The sequence below is a fragment of the Calonectris borealis genome, chromosome 18, assembly GCF_964195595.1.
Source record: "Calonectris borealis chromosome 18, bCalBor7.hap1.2, whole genome shotgun sequence".
Taxonomy (NCBI): domain Eukaryota; kingdom Metazoa; phylum Chordata; class Aves; order Procellariiformes; family Procellariidae; genus Calonectris; species Calonectris borealis.
In genome coordinates, this window is record NC_134329.1 from 2,595,166 (window position 1) to 2,616,786 (window position 21,621).

General features: G+C 37.1%; 1 protein-coding gene across 2 annotated transcripts in view; it reads left to right on the top strand.

Annotated features, from left to right (window-relative positions):
• The window catches only part of MED13L (mediator complex subunit 13L), a 203,286-nt gene that overhangs the window by 135,964 nt on the left and 45,701 nt on the right, over positions 1-21,621 (top strand). For both annotated transcript variants that reach the window (XM_075167253.1, XM_075167254.1), the window contains 5 exons: positions 10,053-10,198; positions 11,614-11,808; positions 12,192-12,383; positions 17,319-17,481; positions 18,327-18,431. In XM_075167253.1, coding sequence (XP_075023354.1) covers positions 10,053-10,198; positions 11,614-11,808; positions 12,192-12,383; positions 17,319-17,481; positions 18,327-18,431 — 801 coding nt within the window. The remainder of the gene's footprint in view (positions 1-10,052; positions 10,199-11,613; positions 11,809-12,191; positions 12,384-17,318; positions 17,482-18,326; positions 18,432-21,621) is intronic.

The window sequence follows — 21,621 nt, forward strand, 5'->3', positions numbered from 1 at the left end:
AATTAATTTTGTAGTTATTACCAGCTGGTACTATTGTTTTTAGAATAACTGGTAATACTGATACAGATGGGAGCAAGTTCCTGATTTTTTTTAAGGACGTATATCTGAAGAAGCTCAGAACTTCCAGTGATAAATGTGTGTTTATTTCAGCATTAACCTTGAATGTACATTTAATAACCTTCATGCTGCTTTTTTTGGTATGCTTTTCTATTTTATTGTAAAGCCTATATCCTGTATTACAATAGAAATATGGTCACAACTACTTCTGTGTTTCCTAAATAGGGCAGGATCCAGTGTCTTATCACAGTGAATTTATATTCATAACGAATATGACAAACTTGCAGAATCATTTTTTCGTACTGACATTTTAAATAATTCAAAATAGTTGTAGTTCTAAATCAGCACTATTCTGAAGTGTAACACAAATGTAAAAAGAAAAAATGCATTCAGTAATCATTAGTGCCTGGAGCTATACATTGTGGTATAGTGCTGAGTACATCACTTACCTGCTGCTAAGGGAAGAATGTTGGTTGTGATTTTATTGCAGAAGTTTTATTTCATAGATCCACAAGACCTTTTTTTTTTTTTGTCAATTTTGTCTCGTAATGATTAGATTTAGTAAAAACTGGATTTTATTAAAAAATCATAATTTAGCACATAAAATTTTTAAGTGATCTGAATTTCTGTTAGAGGGAAACTATTTCTCTGTTTATCTAATCTTGTCTGCAGACAGTATATTTTCTAACCTGAAGTGCCATAAGTGCTCATAAGTTCTAGGTATTAGTAGGAAGACGCACATAATCTTCACCTATTTAGTAGTACTGTTTGATTCCTGTAGTTTGATCTGCAGGTGGCATCCTGTGACAGAGATGAATCGTGTCCCATTTGCAGAGCAGGCATCATGGGAAGTTGTTTTGAATGGGTTGTGCTTCTAGTCATGACGTGTTAACTAAAAAAACCTGCATTGCCATACTCTGATTTTAACTGGTTAATTTTTGTATTAGGAGATGTATTGACCAACCTTTTCGTGTCATGTGTCATTGTCCCATATTTCCGCATATATGGTACCAGGATAAACGTTATCCTTGATCCAGACTTGAAGACTTTCAGCCTTCCTTCTTACTCCATGTTGCCTTTGGTATTAACTGATATGAAGAGCAGGATTTGTCCCTGGATGTAGAGAAAAAAAAATATGTAGCAGTGGTCATGGCAGCCTGCTGCCTAATTTAATTATCCAGGGATGTTGTGTTATTTTGGATTATTTCTTTAGTAACCATCAGTAGTCTAGGAATTACTTCAGTTCATCTTAAAAATAATGAGAAGCAAATTTTAGATTAGAACAGCATATTTTGACAAGCCACATTATATACACATGTGCAGCTAGTAATAAATCAATAAATTTCCATGTTCAACATGCAACACTTATTTACTACAGCAAAGTAAGGTTTTTGTTGTGAATATTTATGGGAGATTTTCACCTGCTATGGGATAGTGTTTCATTGAGGATCACAGGAATAAAACTGCTACTTCAGTTGTACATGGAAGAAAATCTCACAATGCTAGTATGCTGGAGGAGCTACTTAAACATTTTAAATAATCCATTAATAAAAAACAAACTAAATATTAAACACTGCTTTAATGTATTGTAAAAATACGCTTATTTCTATATAGGTACAGGATTCAGGGAAAGAATGAGATTGCTATTGCTGTAGAACATGTTCCTCCTTGCAGAAGCCGTGTGGCAAAAGCTCGGTGATCTTCTAAGTGAAAACTTCTCTCCTAAGCTTGAGCACTGGCACAGTATAATTTACTTAGAGGGTGTAAGCCCTGTTACGTTGTTCTGTATATAGTCCAGTCCATCTTTATTAAGGTCATTAAAAAAACCAAGCATGGAACCATCTTAATCTAAGACATCGTAAACAGCCAGTGCAGAAAATGCAGAGCAGTTTGTACTGTGTTCATATTAAAGGTTACGTACGTTGTACGTGACCTTTCCTCCAGCAAAGACTTGAAGTAGGTCTTGTACATAGAGAGACTACAATATAATTACTCCTCAAAATGTTAGCTAATGTGATGTGCAGCAGTTTCCCCTTGACTTCTTGGAGGTGTTCATACTGCTGTTGGCCCTGTCATGCTGCAGATTGATGTATCCATTTGAAGTATAAACTCCAGTATCCCTCTAGGCTAGCAGGTCATCTTGTGCATACGTTTATACCGAGAAAAGAATAGAAGGTTATTAGAGATGGGATCAGGGAGAGAATCTCGATCGTGAGGCATATATTAGCCTTGGCAAGAGGTTTTGTTGGTGACAACTGAGGAAGTGTTGAGATAATAAGTCTGTAACACAGAAAGTGTTTAGATAATGTTATCTAAATGCTTGCTGCATTGTGAAACTGTTATCTTAGTACTATACTCCACCACTGGAAAAACACTAAAGGTAATTAATATTTATACCAAGTTTCTGTGCGTGCATCTCATACATTTAAAAAAAAAAATCCAGCAGAACATGTGAGACAACGTATTGGCTTATAAAATACAATCATTAAAAGACCTGGGTAGTTCTGGGAACTAATATTCTCTTCCCCCCACTTTTTTTTGGGAGGGAGGAGGCGGGGGGAGGGAGAGAGAAAAAGAGACAACAAAAGAAAGAGAAAAGGAGTAATTGCCAAAGCAGTATGATTTAATCTGCAACTTGGTCTCCTGTATTCTTATTCTCTGCCGTACAAAAATTTGTGACTTTGTTTCTGTCACCGTTTCTGCCCAGATTGTTTTCCCCGCGTAACCAGGTTTCTCCCGGTATCAGTTATCCCTTGTTCATGAGACAACAGCGTGTGTCACATGAAGAAGAGGTGTTTCAAGTCCTGTGACATAGCGAAATGGCTGCAACACATGGTTTCAGCTGGGTCCTCCTTGGCCTTCAAACAACTCCTGCTGAAGGTACTGCTGCAGTTCAGTGCCGCAACCCTCCCTCCAGCTCTAACGCACAGCATATGTTGGATGCAGCTGGGCAGCCAGTCCTCAATTACCAGTGGTTAATATATGGAGTTATAGAGCATGAAATAGGCTCTAGGTTGCTGTTTCACATATTTGAGTATGGGCCTGCATCTGAGGCCATGGTGTAGAGAAACCAACCATGTGAGTTTCGTGCCTGGCAGAGAAATGTGGTCAGCTTTGTGCTGCCTACCATTTGTTGGAAGGCTGCTGTATCCAGAAAACTCTGGAATTGTCTCATGTCTGGAAATGCTTTCTTTTCTGGTTTAGTTGTGGTTTCTGCAAAAACTGTTACTAATTATGCCACGTTTCTTGAATATATATTGCGAACTACTGAAGTTGGCCTTCTGAATAACTAACTTTGTCTTATTTCAGCCTGGGCAACGTTCGAAGTCCATCTGGTAGGCAGAGAGTATGTGAGGGGTTACTTGCAAGCATGAGAAATGCCACATAAATGTTTTGCTTCTCAGACTGTAGATACACTACTTATTAGACCAGACAGGTCATGATCTCAAGAACTGGCATGCTGTTATCCAGACTGCTTTACTGTTGCGCGCTCCCTACTTGGCTTTGAGGAGTGGCAGCTAGCACTCTTCCAAAGCAATGCCCAGGAGAGGTTCTGGGGGTAGCACAGCCAAGGACCATTTCCAGTAAATCAGCGTGGACAATGCCTCCCTTTGGGGATGAAGAGGTTTTACCATATGAACATACTATTTTCCTTAAGGGTCAGAAAATGTGTCCTGGCCTTTTTTATTTGCTGCTATTGATGCAGTGTCAGTTCCAGGTCCTCTTTTGCTCTCTTCGTATATGTGAAGAAGCTTTGTCTATTAACACAGCTGCTTAGCAGGTCCCTGTAGTTCCTAAACTGGACTATCATATGTCCTAGGGAAACGTACTGGAGATCTGGGCGCTATGAGAGTGCATCATTTCTCTCATTTAAGGAGAATGCATAGGCCACTATGCATTGGAACAGAAGGTCTGACTTCCCTAAAATCAAAGCAGGAGGCCTTTCTTCTCTCTTCCCATTACATTCAGTCTGTGGCTGTTGTGGGAGCTTGTTCAAATTCAGACTTCACTGAGGGTATTTATTTCCAGATTATTTAAGAGAGGTACTTTTCATACTGCACTATTAATTTACTCTCACCTGTTCGAGTGTTATTGACTGCAGGTGTGTCCAGGTGCTGCCATCTCCTGTCCAGACCACCACTGTGACCTGCAATAACTGTCCTGTTGCTTCAGACAAATTTCAAGGGATTTATTTATTACTCTTATGTTCCAGATCTGTGCAGAGCGTTTTCATGCCCTCTTTCTTTATAGTCCGCATCAAACAAGTGATTAGTCTCATTGGTATGACTGTCAGTTTTCCTACTGCATGTGGCTTACTGCTGCCTCTTTTCTGAGATTAGATAAAGCTATTTTGGGGTAACTGTGAGTTGAGGGCTTTCAGATCCCAACCTTAATTTTGAGGGGAATTAGAACAGCAATACGGTTTATTGGTCATAAAATATAATTAATTGTACAGAGTCAGTGGCTTTATGGACAATTGCTGCCTGGTGGCAGGGAAAGCGAAAGAGAAATAAGTATTTAAAAAATTCTCATCCTTGAAATTATTCTAAAAACAGGACAAATACAGGATTCTCAAATTTTCATCATGTTCTTCTAAGTGACCTTTAGTGTCAGTATTGTCATCTGTTTCCCATTGCACTTTCTGAGCGCGTAAGTAGGTTGCAGTATTTGGGACGAAACCTAGCTTAGAAACTGTACGCTGCACAGCAGCAAGTGTTTTTCAAAATATAAAAGCGCTTTTCAGTGAATGATTTCAAATCATTAAAATAATAATGATTAAATTCATATCATACAACTATTTTTGGAATATCCCTCTAATAAGGAAAAAAATGTGTGATGTTCTTTTAAGTTTTTTTGTACATTCTTCTTGGTGCCCCCTCAAATCCCAAAGTAATTGTTATTGGCATTTTATTATTATTATTTTCCTGAAGTAATTTATTTCCACATTTGTCATCCAAAATGACAATCCAAATCCAAATTTTGAAATCTGTTATGAGGTACAGTTTGACTTTGCACGCAGACGTACATTTAGTACATACGTTCAAAAGTCAATTTGGAATTGCAATACCTTGGCATTTTTTTCATTGAGATTATTTGTATGGAAATAATCTCTTTAAAGTTTGAATGCAGACTAGCGCAGTTCCCATTGGGTATTTATATAAACTTACTAACAAATGGAAAAAATACGTAAATCCATGAGATGTTCTCCTTTCTCTGCCAACGTTGTGTAGTTTAAACATAGTCATGTTTTCATAATCCTCATCTGATTTTTATATATAAGTAAATTTAACGTAATGTTATTTTCTTTAAGTCATTTATAGTGACTGAGGATTGGCATTCATAAAGATTATTGGAGGTCCTAAATATTACATTGGCAAGGTATTCAGCTAGATTTTTAGGCATCTCAAAGGTTATTTAAGATAATGAAAATTCCAGAGGAATCATCTGAAAGACAGCTGTTATCAGTTGCAGATGATTAGGTGCCAAATTGAAGGTTTGATTAATGTAAAGACTCTTTATTTGAAGTTTTTTCTGTGTTATGGGGAAAAAAAATACCTGCAATACTTAGGAGAAGGACATAGATTTTTCTTCTTTTGTTACAAAAGATTATATGACATTGCTATTTCTTTTTTTGGGTTTTTCCTTATCAATTTCCTTGCTTGTAAAAGGTAGGGATCTAAACACCAAGAACAGATTCAAAATAAAATTAAGGGAAGTAGCACAGAATATTGGTCACTGTGTAATTGGAGAGTGATTATTTTTTTGTTTTCTTTGTATTTCTATTAATAGAAGCCTTTTATTTAAACAATTATTTTAATTTTAGCACATAAGTCTCTCTCAGTGAATATAGTGGAAATGTTCTTGAAAGTCTATGCTCAAGTGTTCTGCTGGCTCAAGACCACAGTGCTCAGCTTTTTTCAGCCCTCGGCCTTACTGCAGCTATAGTTGGAAATAACATATATTCTATATATGTTCTGTATATTCTGTTTGGGAAGATGACATCCTAACTGAGGCAGCCATCAGTCACCTGTAAAGGAATGAAAGGTTTCTGAAAAGGTACCTGTAAAAAGGAGACAACAATTCCTGTGTAGTGTGACGAGAGTACCGTTACAGATTTGCATTCTTTTAAAATGTTTCCAATTTTTACAAAATAGGATGAAAAGAATAGGTCTTACTTAAGTTTGTGTTGAAATTTTCTGATGGAAAACTGCTGCAGCTACCACTGTCTCTGTGGCACTGTTTGTATGCCTGAAAAAAACCAAGGAAAGGAAGAAATTAAAAACCTCAAACCCTAAATGGTAGGTAGCTGAATTAATCCATCTGAAGTATATTTCATACTACGTTCATGGATACACGGCTAAGCATTTTCACTTTATACTACACGCAAGGCATAAATAATTTTAAATGCCCCCACCTATTTTTTTTTTAATGCGTTTGATGCTTCAGTCTGATTCAGGTTTCTGATTTGGAACCTCTTCTGGGGAATACGTGGCACGTTGTACTCCCCTGGTAAGGGTGAGGAATGTCTGGTGGCTTGCTCAGGACGGTCACCTTGCTTTCACACTTTCACCTACAGAGACTTTGTCCCTTCTTCCTTTCCTCTGGGTAGCAGTATAGGCTCAAAACCATGATTCTGAAGCTAGTTTTGTTCCTTGTGTAATTCATTAATACGTGCAAAGTAAATGTATAATGCAGCTATCCAAAATGGGTAGTATTTTTATTATTGTACTTGTTCTGAACAGGTGTAAATTGACAGCTCAAGGTATTCCAACAGACTTTGTAGAGTAGGGGAAATAGTTTGGAAGCCATTTCACATGCCTCTGGTGGTTTCTGATATTTTGAATGTCAGGGAGATAAGAAAGAGTACAGAAATGAGTAAGTTTAAAAACCTGGCGAGATAGTAGAGGGGATTCTCAAAAGCCTGTCAGCTTCAGTTTTCTAACTAGATTGAAATAAATTTAAATAAAATTAAAAAAATCAGTCTGAACATGGTGCTGAACGTTTTTAGAAACTCTAGTCTGCTCTGCATTTTGTGTTTAGCTTTTTTACGGTGCCTTTGTTAGCACAAAGAGTAGTAGGTCTGTTAAGAAAAGTGGATGTTGATAAAACACTGTTGGAAGACTCTAGTGAGGACCTGAACAATTTATGTATTTTAGAGCTTTGGTTTGAAGTATGTAGGTCTTGATGTACGCTGTAGAGCTATAGCTAAATCGTTATTAAAAGTAAAGCCTCAGTGCTCAGTCTGCTTCTGAAGGCTGACTGTTTTTGGCTTGGTAAGTTGTCTTCTACTTGGATTTTGTTTGGAGATCTGTCCCACATTTGTAGCGAGAGTGACTTCTGCAGCTTGGTATTTAAGGAATTGTGTGAAATGTATAAAGACAGGAATGTCAGGAGGCTGGGATGTACGGGCCTGAGCGGAATACATCACAGAGGGCGCTGACGCTATTTTCTTGAAATAAAATTCATATTTGTTACTAAAGTAAACATTTTACTCGGAATCTGCCAGAAGCTTATTGGGAATGTAGGAAGTCCCCAGGCCTTGATCTTTATTATTTTTGGTCTTGAAAGCTGAGCTTATAGCAATGACTCTGGCAGCAGAGGGAGCAGAAGATTTATGCAACCGGTTCTTCTCCTGCAACGCACCGTAAGGCCTGGGGAGGGGAGCAGGAAAGCTGCATGCTGGGCCTGCGCAGGCGGCTGCAGGCCTGCTTGCTCGGCAGAGCTGCTTGGCACCGTAAGGAGTTGTTAGCTGTGGTCTGAAGAAAAGGAATACTTGAGTGGATGAGATTTGTTGGTTCTCTTTCTATCGCTGAGCGTGATTTACTTTGGATCCAGTGGTAGAAATCTTTCACTAACGGTGGTCCATCTTTCACTAATGAAGTATTTATTGCTGATCATGAGTAGTAATAGTCATTACTATTATTCTTTAATCTGTCATATTTGCAGGAAAGTAAAATGGGCTAATACTGTATTTGTATCTCTTTTTTCCTGTAATTAGTTGTACACACTTTTAGTCCAAGGCTATTTAATTTTTTTAACTTAATGATTAATTTTGGTGTTAGCTTATTCGCAGTTGAAAAAGTTACTGGCACGCATTCCCTTCCCTGCAAAAACAAATGAATCTTTTGTCTTTTAAATGCTGATTTTGTCTATTTCTTATTCTCACCGTGTTTATGGGTAGTTGTGAATGTTGCATAAGATTGCACGTGATTTGTTCATGCCAGACCACTTTGCAAGAGACTTGAAAGAGTCCCTGTGTGGTCCCCGAAGGCTATTTTTGTCTTCAGTTCAATAGAAGACAAGCAAGACTTTCACAGTCAAACACTGTAGGAAGCTTGCAGAATGAGGAGGATTTCTGTGTAATATCCTAAAGACAGGAGTTGAAAATGACCACTTTACAGATAGCTTTGCTCTCTGCTTTAGAAAGGCTGACCTGCTGCAGGCTGAACTCTTTGCAAAGATTGTCTCCACTTGATCTTAGACCAGATTTCTCATCTTTTTTTATTTATTAAGACCTTTATTATACAAAGGGCTATCATCCTATGTAAGGAGACTAATGGGTTTTGATTAAATAATTGGGCTTTGCTTTTATTTTTGTATTTCTTGTATGTGCAGAAATCTGTTGTTCAATTTTTTTTTACATGAATTGATTTTTTTTCCCTTCTTGGGGCAAGATAGCTGGATAGAAATAGCGGGAATTTATGACCCATTTTGTCCCATATCCTGTTTCTTCCATCCCCCCCCCCATGTAAATTAATGATCAATTTACCTCTGCAACACTGATGATAGTGAAATTTCTTTCTTCTGTGAAATGGAAATCTAATGAAACCTTTTATTTCATGGAATTAAATCATTGCTACAAAGTACTACTGAATACAGGATGATAGCACCAAGGAAGTTTAGTTGTTATCTGTCATTTAAGTAACCTTTTCTCTCCAGATTTTTCTCAGCTGACCATTTTCTTCAGGATTTTTGTGGTAGTATTTGAGGCTCACAGAAGAGTAGCTTGTAGTACAGGATGAAAAGTTGTTCTACATGATGTGTAGGATCGTTCAGAGATTTAGTGAGATTAAAACAGCTTCCTATTTTAGACCATCAGTGCCTTTGTTTAAAAGTAGCTGACAGTAGTAGAGCAGTTGGTTGACTTAAAGTGAAATTGCTGTAGTTGCCTGTGTTATTTCTTTTTGGTGAAGGTAGTTAAAAGCTGTCTTTAAAATACTGGTTACATTATGGCTGGCCCAGTGCCAAAGCCAACAGCTATAAAGCTGTTGTGCAGCTATTGTATTGGACAGAAAAATTACTGCATAATTACCACTTCAGCTCTGTAAATTTTTAGTTGATTAAAATGATGATAAAAAGCATGAAATGTGTTTTGTTTTCTTTTTCTTGTGGCTTTGTGGCAAGGAATATTTAAGCAAATAGTTAGCTATGATGGGAGGCCATTCTATGGCTAGAATAAAGTGGGAACATTTTAAATACCATTCATTTCAAATTAAGTTTAATCGTCAGTGGCAAATCCATGGTTCATCTTAGACCATTTTCAACTTTTTGTAATATTCATGTGCTTTTATTTTCTTTAATGGAGGTTCTCTTGAGGTGTTAAACAAACATCTTTCCTATTCCTTTTTTATTCCTTTTCAGCTAGAACCCATTGCAGAGTGAATTTTGAAGAATTCCTTTTTCTTTCTGAAGACCCTTATTTTTACTACTTGAATCCTGGTTAAAATCCCATTTGTTTGGAATGATCTTATTAATTGAAACAAGTAGGAAAACAAATCCTTGAGATAGGTGCCAACGTTGTCAGATAGCTGTCTAGTGACAGGTCATTCTGTCATATAGGGTTATTCATCAGTCAATGAACCTGTACTCAGTAGCAACAAGTGACAAAACAGAAGAATATAGGTTTGGCCTCTAAGGCTATGGAATCACTACCTCCTATGAGTTCATTAACATGCTAATAAATCTGTTTCTCGTTTGTCTTCCCCCTCTTCCAGTGAACATTTGTCGTGTGCCTTCACATTCTTTCTTCATGGGGAAAGCAATGTGTGCACAAGTGTGGAGATTGCTCAGCACCAGCCAATCTACCTGATCAACGAAGAGCATATCCATATGGCCCAGTCCTCACCGTCACCGTTCCAAGGTAAGTGAGATGGATTTGGAACTTTGTGTGCTTAACCTCACTTCTCTGTGGCAGGGACTTCGCTCCTGGTGATGTTCTCTTCAGAGGTGAATAAAGTAAGATTAAGTAACTCTTCAAATGGGTTCAATTTCTATTCAGGGAGTTGTGGGCATAAGGGAAAATGTTGCTAGGACTTCAGCACTATAGCTGGCCATAAGTGGTATGGGAATTTTCCAGAGCTTTCTATTCATTAACATTGTTTTTAAAGGTACATGCATATAGTAAATAAAACAAAGAAATTAATCATTTTTGTTTGAAAAGACTTGTTGTTTAAGAAAGTGAGTGCACTGATTCAATTTTCTTGCATGGTATCTAGGTCAGTGGGCTCAAATCTGTAACTTCAATGCTACGTGAATACAAATACTAAGCTTATCTAATTCAGGAGTACTTTTCATTCATCGATTGTCAACTATTTTGTTCTGTTTTGTTGGTTTTTTTTTAAAAAAAAAGGGGATGTGTGTGAAAATGTATCAGAAACAAGGAGAAACTTGAAGTATCTGTCACTATTTATTTGCCGGTGTGAGAAATTAGGGTTTTACAGAATTAAGTTAATGGCTTATTAAATTCATGATGCAATTGTGGTGCAATGCATCAAAAAAAATTTAAGAGTATTTGAGTCATTGAGCAATACGGTCTTTACTACAGTCTGAAATTATAACTTCAAAGCAATTAAAGCAAGAAGTCTTTATAAAATTAAACATACAGTAAAGAAACACCCAGAGACTTATAAAATGAGCATTTATAGAGACGTTAATTTATAGAAGCTTTATTGAAAAACATTTTATTTCTAAATGTAAAGTTTTGACAGAGGCTCAGACACTTAAAGCATAGAAGGTTTTATTTGAGTGAGCTAAATTCATTACTCTCTCAAATCAAATATGACTAAAAGCAAAATTGAGTCTGAATGGAAATACCTGTTGTTGAGCAACTAGATCTCCTTATTTGTCATGACTGTAGTCGTCTTCATATGTTGTTATCTCTATACTTTTTAATGCTGAGAAATCTCCAGTACCATATGTTCCTGGTAAAAGCCCTATTGTTGAATATCTATCCTCTATTACTTCCATGTATGGTCATCCCTTTGCCATAGCGAGTGCTGTTTCAGTACGCTTAGATTAGTTTGTTGTGGAAATGATTAAATTAAACTGGAAAAAGGTCCATTTTTAGCTCAATAAGGATGGCTGTACAGGAAGCTAGTGCAGCGTAATATAGCTTTAAATTCACACCCTTACCTGATTTTGCAGTAGCTTTCCCCTGAAGACAGAACCTTAAATCAGCATGCGAATGGAACAGTGACTCAAGCTAGAGAGGCAGAGACTGGCTGATGCATAGCTGAAATATTCATGCTGTAGGGACTGTTGTTTCTTACTTTGCAGTTTTGGTGAGTCCTTATGGTTTAAATGGTACACTCACGGGCCAGTCATACAAGATGTCAGACCCAGCAACTCGTAAATTGATGGAGGAATGGCAGTATTTTTACCCTATGGTGCTGAAGAAAAAAGAAGGCATGAAAGAGGAAGAAGAGTTGGGATATGACAACGATTTCCCTGTGGCAGTTGAAGTCATTGTTGGTAAGTTTCAGTATTCTGCCTAAAGGATTATTTTCCTCCACGTGATTTAAAAAAAAAAAAATCTAATTAATCAGAAACAGCCATTATAATTTTCCTATCTTCTCTTGTAGCTCTCTTGACACTGGAACATCTGACTAGTTATCTTGCCTCAAGCTTCTGTACTCCCTGTATCCCACATGCTATTATCACAGTATCAAGCTACTTGTTTCAGCTCTGTACTGGTTACAGAGGGTTAGATGTACACTAGTATGTGAAATTCCTTAGCTCTTTATATTTCAGATAATAAGTTTTGTCTAATTGACATTGAAAACAAGTTGAAGTAGCTAGGGCTGCTGGAGATTATCAGGTATATTTAAGACTTCTGTTTTTCCATTTCTTTGTAGGTGGTGTAAGGATGGTATATCCTTCTGCCTTTGTTCTCATCTCCCAGAGTGACATCCCCATGTCACAAAACGCTGCCAATACTGGAGGCCATATAAATGTGGGACAGCAGGGGCTTGGAAGCATGAAAGATCCTGCTAGTACCTGTGGGATGCCACTCACTCCACCCACTTCTCCAGAGCAGGCCGTTATGGGTAAGGAATAAACTTAGGAGGCTGGCGTCAGGCTTTCATTTTTGCATAGCTCATGATAAGCGAGGATAAGTATGTGAACAGTAGCAGATTAAAGACAGGCAATAGACTGAAAGTTAGGAGAGGACTTTCTCTGTAGGTCTGTGGTAAATGAAAGCCAACGCTTTAAACGCCCTGGAAGAGGACACATCTTTAAACAAAACTTTGTGAATTCAGTTAAACTCCATTTTCTATAACTGCATTATCTTTGTGCAGTAGTGCCTGACAGACTAGATTCTGACAGTGTTTTAGATTTTGCCAGTGTTTATGAAGTGTTGGTTTTCTTGTGTTGGGAGGATTCATTGCGGTGCAAGAGTACAGTGAACATACAAGAATATGTACCTCTTTTTGTAAAGAGCTAGAAATACAGCACTTAACTAAGCATTCATGTTGGTATAATAAAAATTTGCAAATGCTAGCTACTCTTTTTGCCCAACACAGTTGGGTTTTAATTAAGGGCCATTCAAAAGAAATGCGTAAGTCTCTGGAACTGTAAGAAGGAGCTGGGCTTCCCAGATGAGGTCTGACGTAAGCTTGCATCATATGCAGATGGCAAATGGAGTGCTGCGTAATATTTGCAAGTGCATTACGTCTGGGTAGAGTATGCCCCTTTCAAGTATTTGCATCCATAGTAGTTCTAATCTCAGAAGCCATCCAAATACTTGGTATGTGGGGTACTAGATCCTTAATATCTTGCTTCGTTGAAATGAATATGTATATCCTGTTGCTCCTCAGAAATGAAAATAAATTATCTATAACCTGTCATCATCTGGAATACAGACAAGACCTTAAGATTAGTTGCTGTCAGTGTGGTTACGCTGTAACAGATTCAGGACTGCAATTTCAAATGAGAACTAAGGAACAGAGGAGTCAAACGTCTGTTTGAGTGCAAACTTCTAAGACAATAAAGAAAAAAAAAAAAAAAAGAAGTATCTGATATAGAAAAAAGAAATTCAGTGATTTCCCGCCCCCCCTCAAAAAATGTTTTGAAGGCATGTTTATAACTAGTTATTTTTTTTCTGTGGAGATTGTCTTCTGAACTTGCTCTTTACAGACTTGCCAGTTCCTAACAGAATTACAAGATAGTTGAGGTTGGAAGGGACCTCCGGAGATTGTCTTATCCAACCCTTCTGCTCAAAGCAGGGTCAGGTAGAGCAGGTTGCTCAGGACATTGTCCCATCAGGTTTTGAATATCTCCAGGGACAGAGACTCCACAACGTCTCTGGGCAACCTGTTCCAATGGCTGACCACCTTCACAGTAAAAAGTTCTTTCTTACGTTTAGATGGAATTTACGGTATTTCAGTTTATGCCCATCGCCTCTTATCCTTTCACTGGATACTGCTGGTTATATCCTCTCTATTCTCCCTGACAAGTATTTGTATACATTGATAAGATTCCTCCCCCAGCTTTCTCAGCGTCTCCTTGTAAACTTTATTAATAATAATTTGACAAGTACTGGCATGTTTTATGCTTTGCAAATGACTATTATTTGGAATTGAGTTCTCAGTTCACAGAAGATTTTGTGACTTGAGTCACATTAGCAAAATCGTTAGAGACCACTCACCACTGGGCAACCTTCTTCTGCTTAAACTTGTACTTTTTTTGAACTTGTTGATTAATGCTTACCAACTTTCACAGAGCAATAGAAGTGTCGAAGACTTGAAGTTCCTACAAGTTTCTGTGAAACTGTGCAGGCAGATGGGGATAAAGAATCCTTGTTACACCCTCACTGAGGCAGCAAGGAGCTACCAAGCTAGCTTAGCCTTTATTAGATAGTTCTGTCACATCTAGAGGATCAATCTTGATGCAAAGAAAACTAATCATCATCAGCTTCATTGCCATGGAAGTACATGTCTGGATTCACTTGTCCGTGAACAGTGCCTGTATATGAAGACAATCAAAGTATTTAGTATTTACTGCTAATAATACAGAATGTGAGATTTAAAGTCACTTTGAATAGTGTTTTTCAAGGCAACTGATAGTTACTAATAAGCTTTTTGCTTATTTTAACTAACTGAAGCAAGACAATCAACTTCTAAATAACAATCTCTATTGAAATATTGATGCATATTTTAATGTGCTGTTGTATTTTTAAATTTTTTGGATCCCTATTAAACTTGTACAATATCACAAGGGGATTCTATTTTAGAATATTTATAAACTATTAATATCTAGAAAGTGTTCATATTGTCCAGTCTGGCAGTCACAGTTTCTGTTTGATTTCTGCTATTGTTTGAGGGCAATATGAAATTGTATCAGAGGGGTGCCTCTCCAGCGAACAATGAAAGGATTCCTTTATATCATAGACCATTTTAAAAGACCTTGAAAAATTGGAGAAATGGATTAGAAAAACATGTCATGTAGTTCAGAATCAGTAAATGGATACATAAACTGGATTAGTCTGAGGCACATGAATAATACTTCCGTTCTACCCCATACTAGTAAAAATGTGGTTGTAGTACTATGTCCAGTTTTGAACACTTAAAGATGTGGACAAATTGGATGGAGTCCAGAAAAGTGCAGTGAGAATGATTATAGATTCTGCAAACAGGACCTACAGGAAAAGATGGAAAGAATTGAGGTTGTTTAGTCTAGAGAAGAGAAATTTGAAGGAGAGACAGTGTAACAGTCTTCAGAGACATAAAAGGAGAAAAGAATAATCTTTCCTCTGCAACCAGTATGTGATGAACCTAAACTAGAGCAAAGCAAAACTACGTTAAACATGAGGAAAAACTTTCTCTGAGGAAGGATAATGAAGTGTTAGAATAAATTGGCTAGTGGGAAGCTACAGAATTTCCATTAGCAGAGAAGTGGGTGGGTTGCTGGGATTTTTGGGGGGTTTGTTGTGGGGGGGGGTGTTTGTCAAATATGTTGTTCCAGCTTTGAAGCAGAGGATGCCCTAGATGATCTCTTCGGGTCTCTTTCAACCATATTTTCCATGATTGCATCTAACGTATGTAATGAAACATATTGCTACTGAAAATAGGGAATGGCATTTTTCATGTGTAGAAACAGATTGCACCATAGGGATTGTGAAGTGACCTCTGGTGAGCGGCTGGTTGTGTCCTCCAGTATTTATACCATTATATGACACAGTTATTTGTGTGTGTTCCAGTATTTTGTCAATGATTTTCATGGATAAAATTCAGTGTCGGTGTATGAGAACAAAATGTTTTTGCTTGCTGCAAAGTTCCGTTTCATGTTATGCCATGTATTGCTGTACTGTATAGTACAAAAATATTACAGAATTTTGGAAAACATTAATTAATGCACTCAAATGTAACTTGAAAGCTCCGGTAGCTCCTTGGTTATCCTCTCATACCTTGTATCTTTCCCTTTCCATCACACTTCTTTTTTTTCCTTGCAGTTGTAACTGTCCTGCTATTAATGTATGCGATATATATGTGTGCACATTATGTTTGTTTATATACACACATTCCTTCCTGCCCCCCCATCCCCAAAAGGAGGACATATTTGCTAATTCTGAAGTTTTGACATGTTTTTTGATCATCTGTCAAGTTCAGAGTGTTGTAGAACATTGGAAAGCCAGTGAAATAAATTGTTGAGAGCCACAAGCCTCAGTATGTCTAGGGACTTTTGGTTTTGACTGCCTCTTTTTTTTCAATTAGAATTCTTTACAAAAAGAGAATCAGGGAAGGTCTAACTGGAGAAAAAATCTGTAAGCATGAAGAATCAAAGAAGATACAGGATTAGGCAGCTTGTGCACAATTTTAAAAGTTGTATTTTGAAAGTCACCTAATAGAAATCAGCAGAATTACCTTGTTAGATGCAGTGATGTATAGCAGTGAATCCTTTCAGCGTTTCATTCGTAAGGCGTCTTAAATCGCGTCAGGCAGAAGGACGAAGTGCTCTGTACACTGATTTGACCTTGTTAAAATGCGGCATATCCTTACTTACTTTTCCATCCAGAGCACAGAGCAGTGTTACTCAGTCGCCAAATTGAACCTAAAGCTCCCTCTGCTGTTGTAGTTTGTGTTTGTAAAGATGACTGTGGTAGATTTCAATTAATCTAAAACAAAAACACATTTCATAGTAGAAAAAGAAACATCTGCTTATACAATAGCTGGTAAAGTTTCTGCAGACAAAAAGAAATGAAGTGCAGAATGTAAATCAGAGTTTTCAGGCTATTAATGTTGAAGTAAATCTTCATTTGTTATCACTTTGATAACTATACAGTATTACTGAGAACCTCACATATTAATAGCATAGACTAATGATCAACTGTTGAACAATTTCTGTAGTAGTATACATCTCAACTGTAATATTTTACCGAAGCAAGTTTTGATTCTGGTATTTCAATTCAAGCATATTATAAAGAAAGAGCATCACACTAATCCATTCATTTCTTCAGTGAGGTTTTATCTTGAGTATAAAGAACTGACTCTTGCTTTGAAATAGTCTACATAAATTATTGGTTTTCTTAATAGATGCTTTTAGAACCATCCATATTATAATAAATTTAGTCTTTAAAGCAACTCACCAAAGACTATATAAATTCAAGTTTAACATCCAGGATAATTGGGCAAAAACTCTACCTGCACTATTTCTTAGTGATTCAATAGAAGGCTGTAGGGCGCTATCTAAACTACCTCCATTTGAGCGGCAGAGTGTATTATCTCACGTGAGGTGCAGTACTCGCACGACTGTGTTGCACGTGTACCTGGTATAACCTAGTGCCATCTTTGTTACGCCAAAGGCAAGTATTGTTTTGAAATGTAGATTAGTCAGTCTTTTGTAATGATGCTTTAAGCATTTTCTAGTGAATGTGAACATCTGTGTAGTCAGCAGCCTTATAAGAGGGAAAGCCTTTTCAGGAAAAAGTATCAAATGTGAATATTAAGAACAGCTATAACATTAATGCTTAATTTGTGTTGCAGGAGAAAGTGGATGCTCTCAGAGCAATATCAGCCACTCAGCTGTACAGGAGGGGACAGTCAGTGTACACAGTCCAAAGAAATCAGGCAAGATCACTCCAAAATTTCACAATCATATGGTTCACCGTGTCTGGAAGGAATGCATTCTCAACAGGTCACAGTCCAAGTAAGGCAGTAGTCCTGATGGTTTTGTTAATTAATAACATACAATATATAGTTAAAATTGTAATAGTTTTGCCTTAGATAATGTTATTCCTCACAGAATTCTTTTGCCACTAATCAAAGCTAATGATGCAGAACAGCATTATCAAAGAAAATTTGTTACTGTGTTCAACTGAAAACTTCTAACGCTTAGCATTGTATTTGCAGTTGTGTATCTTAATTGTGACAGTCTTTAAGGTTACAAATCTATAATTATGTGCCTTCAACTAGATGCTTTTAGATTTATTGATTGCAGTTTCTAGCTCCAGTTGCAGTTACTAGACTGAAAATTGGGTGGCTGAAGAACAAATAGTATCTATTTGATATTTAGAACTCTAAAGGTGGTATTTGTAAAGCATTGCAGTATGTGTGTTGGACTAAAATTCCAATCGACAAGGTTATAGTAAAGTCTTGTTAGTATCATAGGCCTTTATTACTGGAGATTTAAAGTATATTCACATGGCATGGTGCCTGAAATCTTTATTTTTCACTATTTCCATTCAATTTCCTCATTGGATATGTCAGAAGAATTTCCAGATTCAATTTAAATTGCTTGCCCCTTGCTTCTTGTGCTCAAACTCCAGACAGAGCTATCTGATATAGAGCTGGTACCATCCTTCCACATAAATCAAACTGTAAGTTTTAAGGAGTAGTAGAGGGAACTACTGATAAATACAGAATTCTATTTCAAAGGTGAAGTAGAAGGAAGGAATTTATTTGAGGGGAACATGTGTGAATTTATGCATATGCATTTTTTAAATTTTGTTTTTCAAAAGGTGATAACTACTAAAATAATTTTATCTTCTTCAGGAGGAATCAAATTACAACTGCAAATTTGGAAGAGGAAGTTCCTAACAATACTGTTTCTTGGGATTTTGTGGATCCAGTCCAAAGAGTCAGTTGTTCTTGTTCCAGGTGAGCTTTGAAGAGAGTAAGCATTTATCGTATTGGAAGAGCCCTGTTTAATTCAGACAGAGGTACACTTGCAAAAGGGAGTTATGTTTTAGCTGAGAGAAGAGGAAACTCTAATATCAAAACTGTGATCATCACTCATGTTCAAGTGATTAATATGCATCTCGTATCATTCTCACTTGCAGTAGTCAACTTGAGTGGAAAAATGATCCTAGACTAGAGAATGGGGGCTAGAATCACTCAAACAGTTCCCGTTCGTAATGAACTCATCCTTCAAGCTTTTCAGAGATGTGAGCTTTAAAGTTTGGAGGGGTAAGACTCATGATGAAGAGGGACAGAAGCTGCCTAAGTTTCAGAGCATCCTTATTTGAGGGATAGTGCTACTGTCTCTGTTTGGAGGAATAGGAAGAATATCCCTGAGAAACAGTTTATTCCATATACTTCTAGTCAATTCGCTATGACTCATTGGACACCAAAAAACACCCAAAAGAAAATAAAACCTTTGCAGCATGGTCATCCACTGTCAACTGATCAAAAAGAAATCACAGCTCACTTACACAAACACTTTAAGAGTTTATTAAATTATCTGTCATTTTTGATGAATGCTTTAAGTTCCAGTACTACTCACGCAGGAACGGCAAACCAGCACCACCAATTCTGCTTAACATTCTTAAAATTATCAGAGAGATGTTACAAGGCTAGAAAAAAAAAGTTTCTAGTGAAATAGTCCTGTGAAACGGCTTCTGCTGAAATTTTTAATTCCTAAGGTCACCATCTACTTATAAGATTGGTAAAGATGTTTTTATGACATAAAGGAGGTATTCCTTAAGTATGCACATAGTAAATGTCATTCGTACAATCAAACAGAAATGGCGATCGTGCTATGCTAATCCATTTGGGTGTTTTTTTTTTTTCTGTCGCATGTCCCCCACCCCCTGCCACTCCCCAGCTGCAATAAGGGTCTTTGCCAAAATAATAGTCAACACAACAGCCAGTGATGCGGCCAAAATGATTCTCTGCTTTTCGTCTGTTGGAGGCATAGATGCTTTTCTTTTTTCTTCTTTATTTTTCTTTTAACAGTGAGGCAAACTCAAGAATAATGCTGTTGTTAATAATAGTAAAATTAATATATTTTCTAACCAAATCCTTAAATGTGTTACCTGCCACAGCAGTCTCTGCAGAGCTTTCTGTATGGATTTGGCTGTACAGCGAAATTTAGGAATGCGGCATTCTCACAATCTCTGAAGAGTTGTTGATTAGAGATTTCCATTGTCCAAAACTGAATGAAGCAAGATTCTGCCCTTGTACCTTTTGTGTTTGACTTCTCATGAAGCCAGTTCTTCTTTGTGTATTTAGAAGAAGAGATAAAGGGATGCAGAGAAATTGTGCATCATACAGAGGGCAGAGCGTTCAACCTAGAGACTCTGTGCTGTATCTGAAGTGAAAGTGTTGCTCTTCTGCAGCCTTGCGCTTTACCCCTGATTATTTGTTGCTTGTATGTATATACTGAAGAGCGCAGAACAGATAAATGTTTTGTCAGGATGCCAAGTGTTTCCTATGGAAAACTGAGATCCAGCCTCGCCTGGAAAGCGTGAGGAATCAATAGTGGACAATGGAAACCTGAATCTATGGATAGGTTCAGCTGCATTTGCAATTTCACACTGTGTTTTAATAGCTCCAGTGATAGTTACATCATGCTGGAGTTAGTAAACACAGCAATTAAGAAATTAAAACATTATCCTTAAAATGAAGGCGGTACCTGATTTCAAACAGCAATAAAAATTTTCTATGTGTAACTGCAGAAACTGGACAGCTACTGTCATGTAGATACTGTTTTAGTCATTACTGCGCCCATTCAATGTATTGTATAAATGAGAGTATAAATGTCAAGATATGATCTTAAATATGGAGTCTTAAAGGGTACTCAGCATCAAATTCAGTCTTTTATAGACCCAACTTTGTGTGTTGAACAACAGACTGTCTAAAATAATTTTCTGCGGTCAGTTAAAATACGGTGGATGATGGAGAATTAAGTCAATGAAATGTTACAAGAACATGCTTAAGGCAAATCTTCAGTTACTAGGGCATTAGCTCCACATTATGGGTGATTGCAGCTAAACACCATCTGCTGCGGCAGAGAATTTGCAACGTGTCCTGATAACAGCAAAGCCCACAAGGAAAGCCAGGACAATACCACACAACAGGGATGGTTACAGGAAAAAGATGTAGCAAGTACAAGAAGTTGTATTTGTACCATTTGACAGCTGCTGTGTACTATAAAACTTGGATGTTTTCATAGCTAAGTCATAAAAGCAGAATTGGTTTTCTTCAATCTAGTAGTCCACTTTACTTGCGATGATGTAGTTTATCTTTGTGAGTAAAACCATATTATATGTTTTGAAATGTTTTGTTGCTGCCCTACATATTGTTGTTTATAAACAAAAATAGGGATGGAGTGACTTATTTTGAAATGGTATTTAACTTTAAACAGGTGTAAATATGAAGCACAATAGGTCTTTCAGTTTGTGCTTAGCTTAAATAAACCAAACAAACAACTAAACAAAAAAACCCAAACAACAAAAAAGGCCAGTAAAAATATGGACAGTGAGATGTGCCTGTTGTAACATCCTTGGGGACCATCAGCTATGTGATGACAATACTGTTTAGCAGTACCTGAAATACTGAAATTCAGTCCTGTGCTTCCCAGTCTCAAAGGTACTGGATACAAATTGAAAAAAGCCATATTAAAATATGAAGCCAGTAATAAGTTTGTATGCTACTGCATTTTTTTGTTTTGAATATTATTAAATATTTATTCATGCTTTCTTCATCAGTTGGTAGTTGCTATTTTTTTTTTTCTTTTTCCTTTTTTTTGTTTTGTTTTTGGACTAGAGTTGTACGTATTTTTCCTTACCTGATACGGAGGAGGAAACTGCCATGAAAGCATCGCTGCCATGTATTGTGGCTGTGGACATAAGTAAAACAATTCCGATCCGTATCTTTTGTAGCAGATGCTCGAGAGTGTGCAAGCATGGTGGTGTAGTTCCACAGCAGTCATTTTGTTTGAAAGGCTATCTTTCTTCAGGGTAATGAGAACAACAGTAGTTGGATTTTTTTGTTATATTACCTTCCATCTGAGCCGTACTAAGCTTTTATAAACATTAAATCTTTCCTTTGAATGCTATTTTCTGGA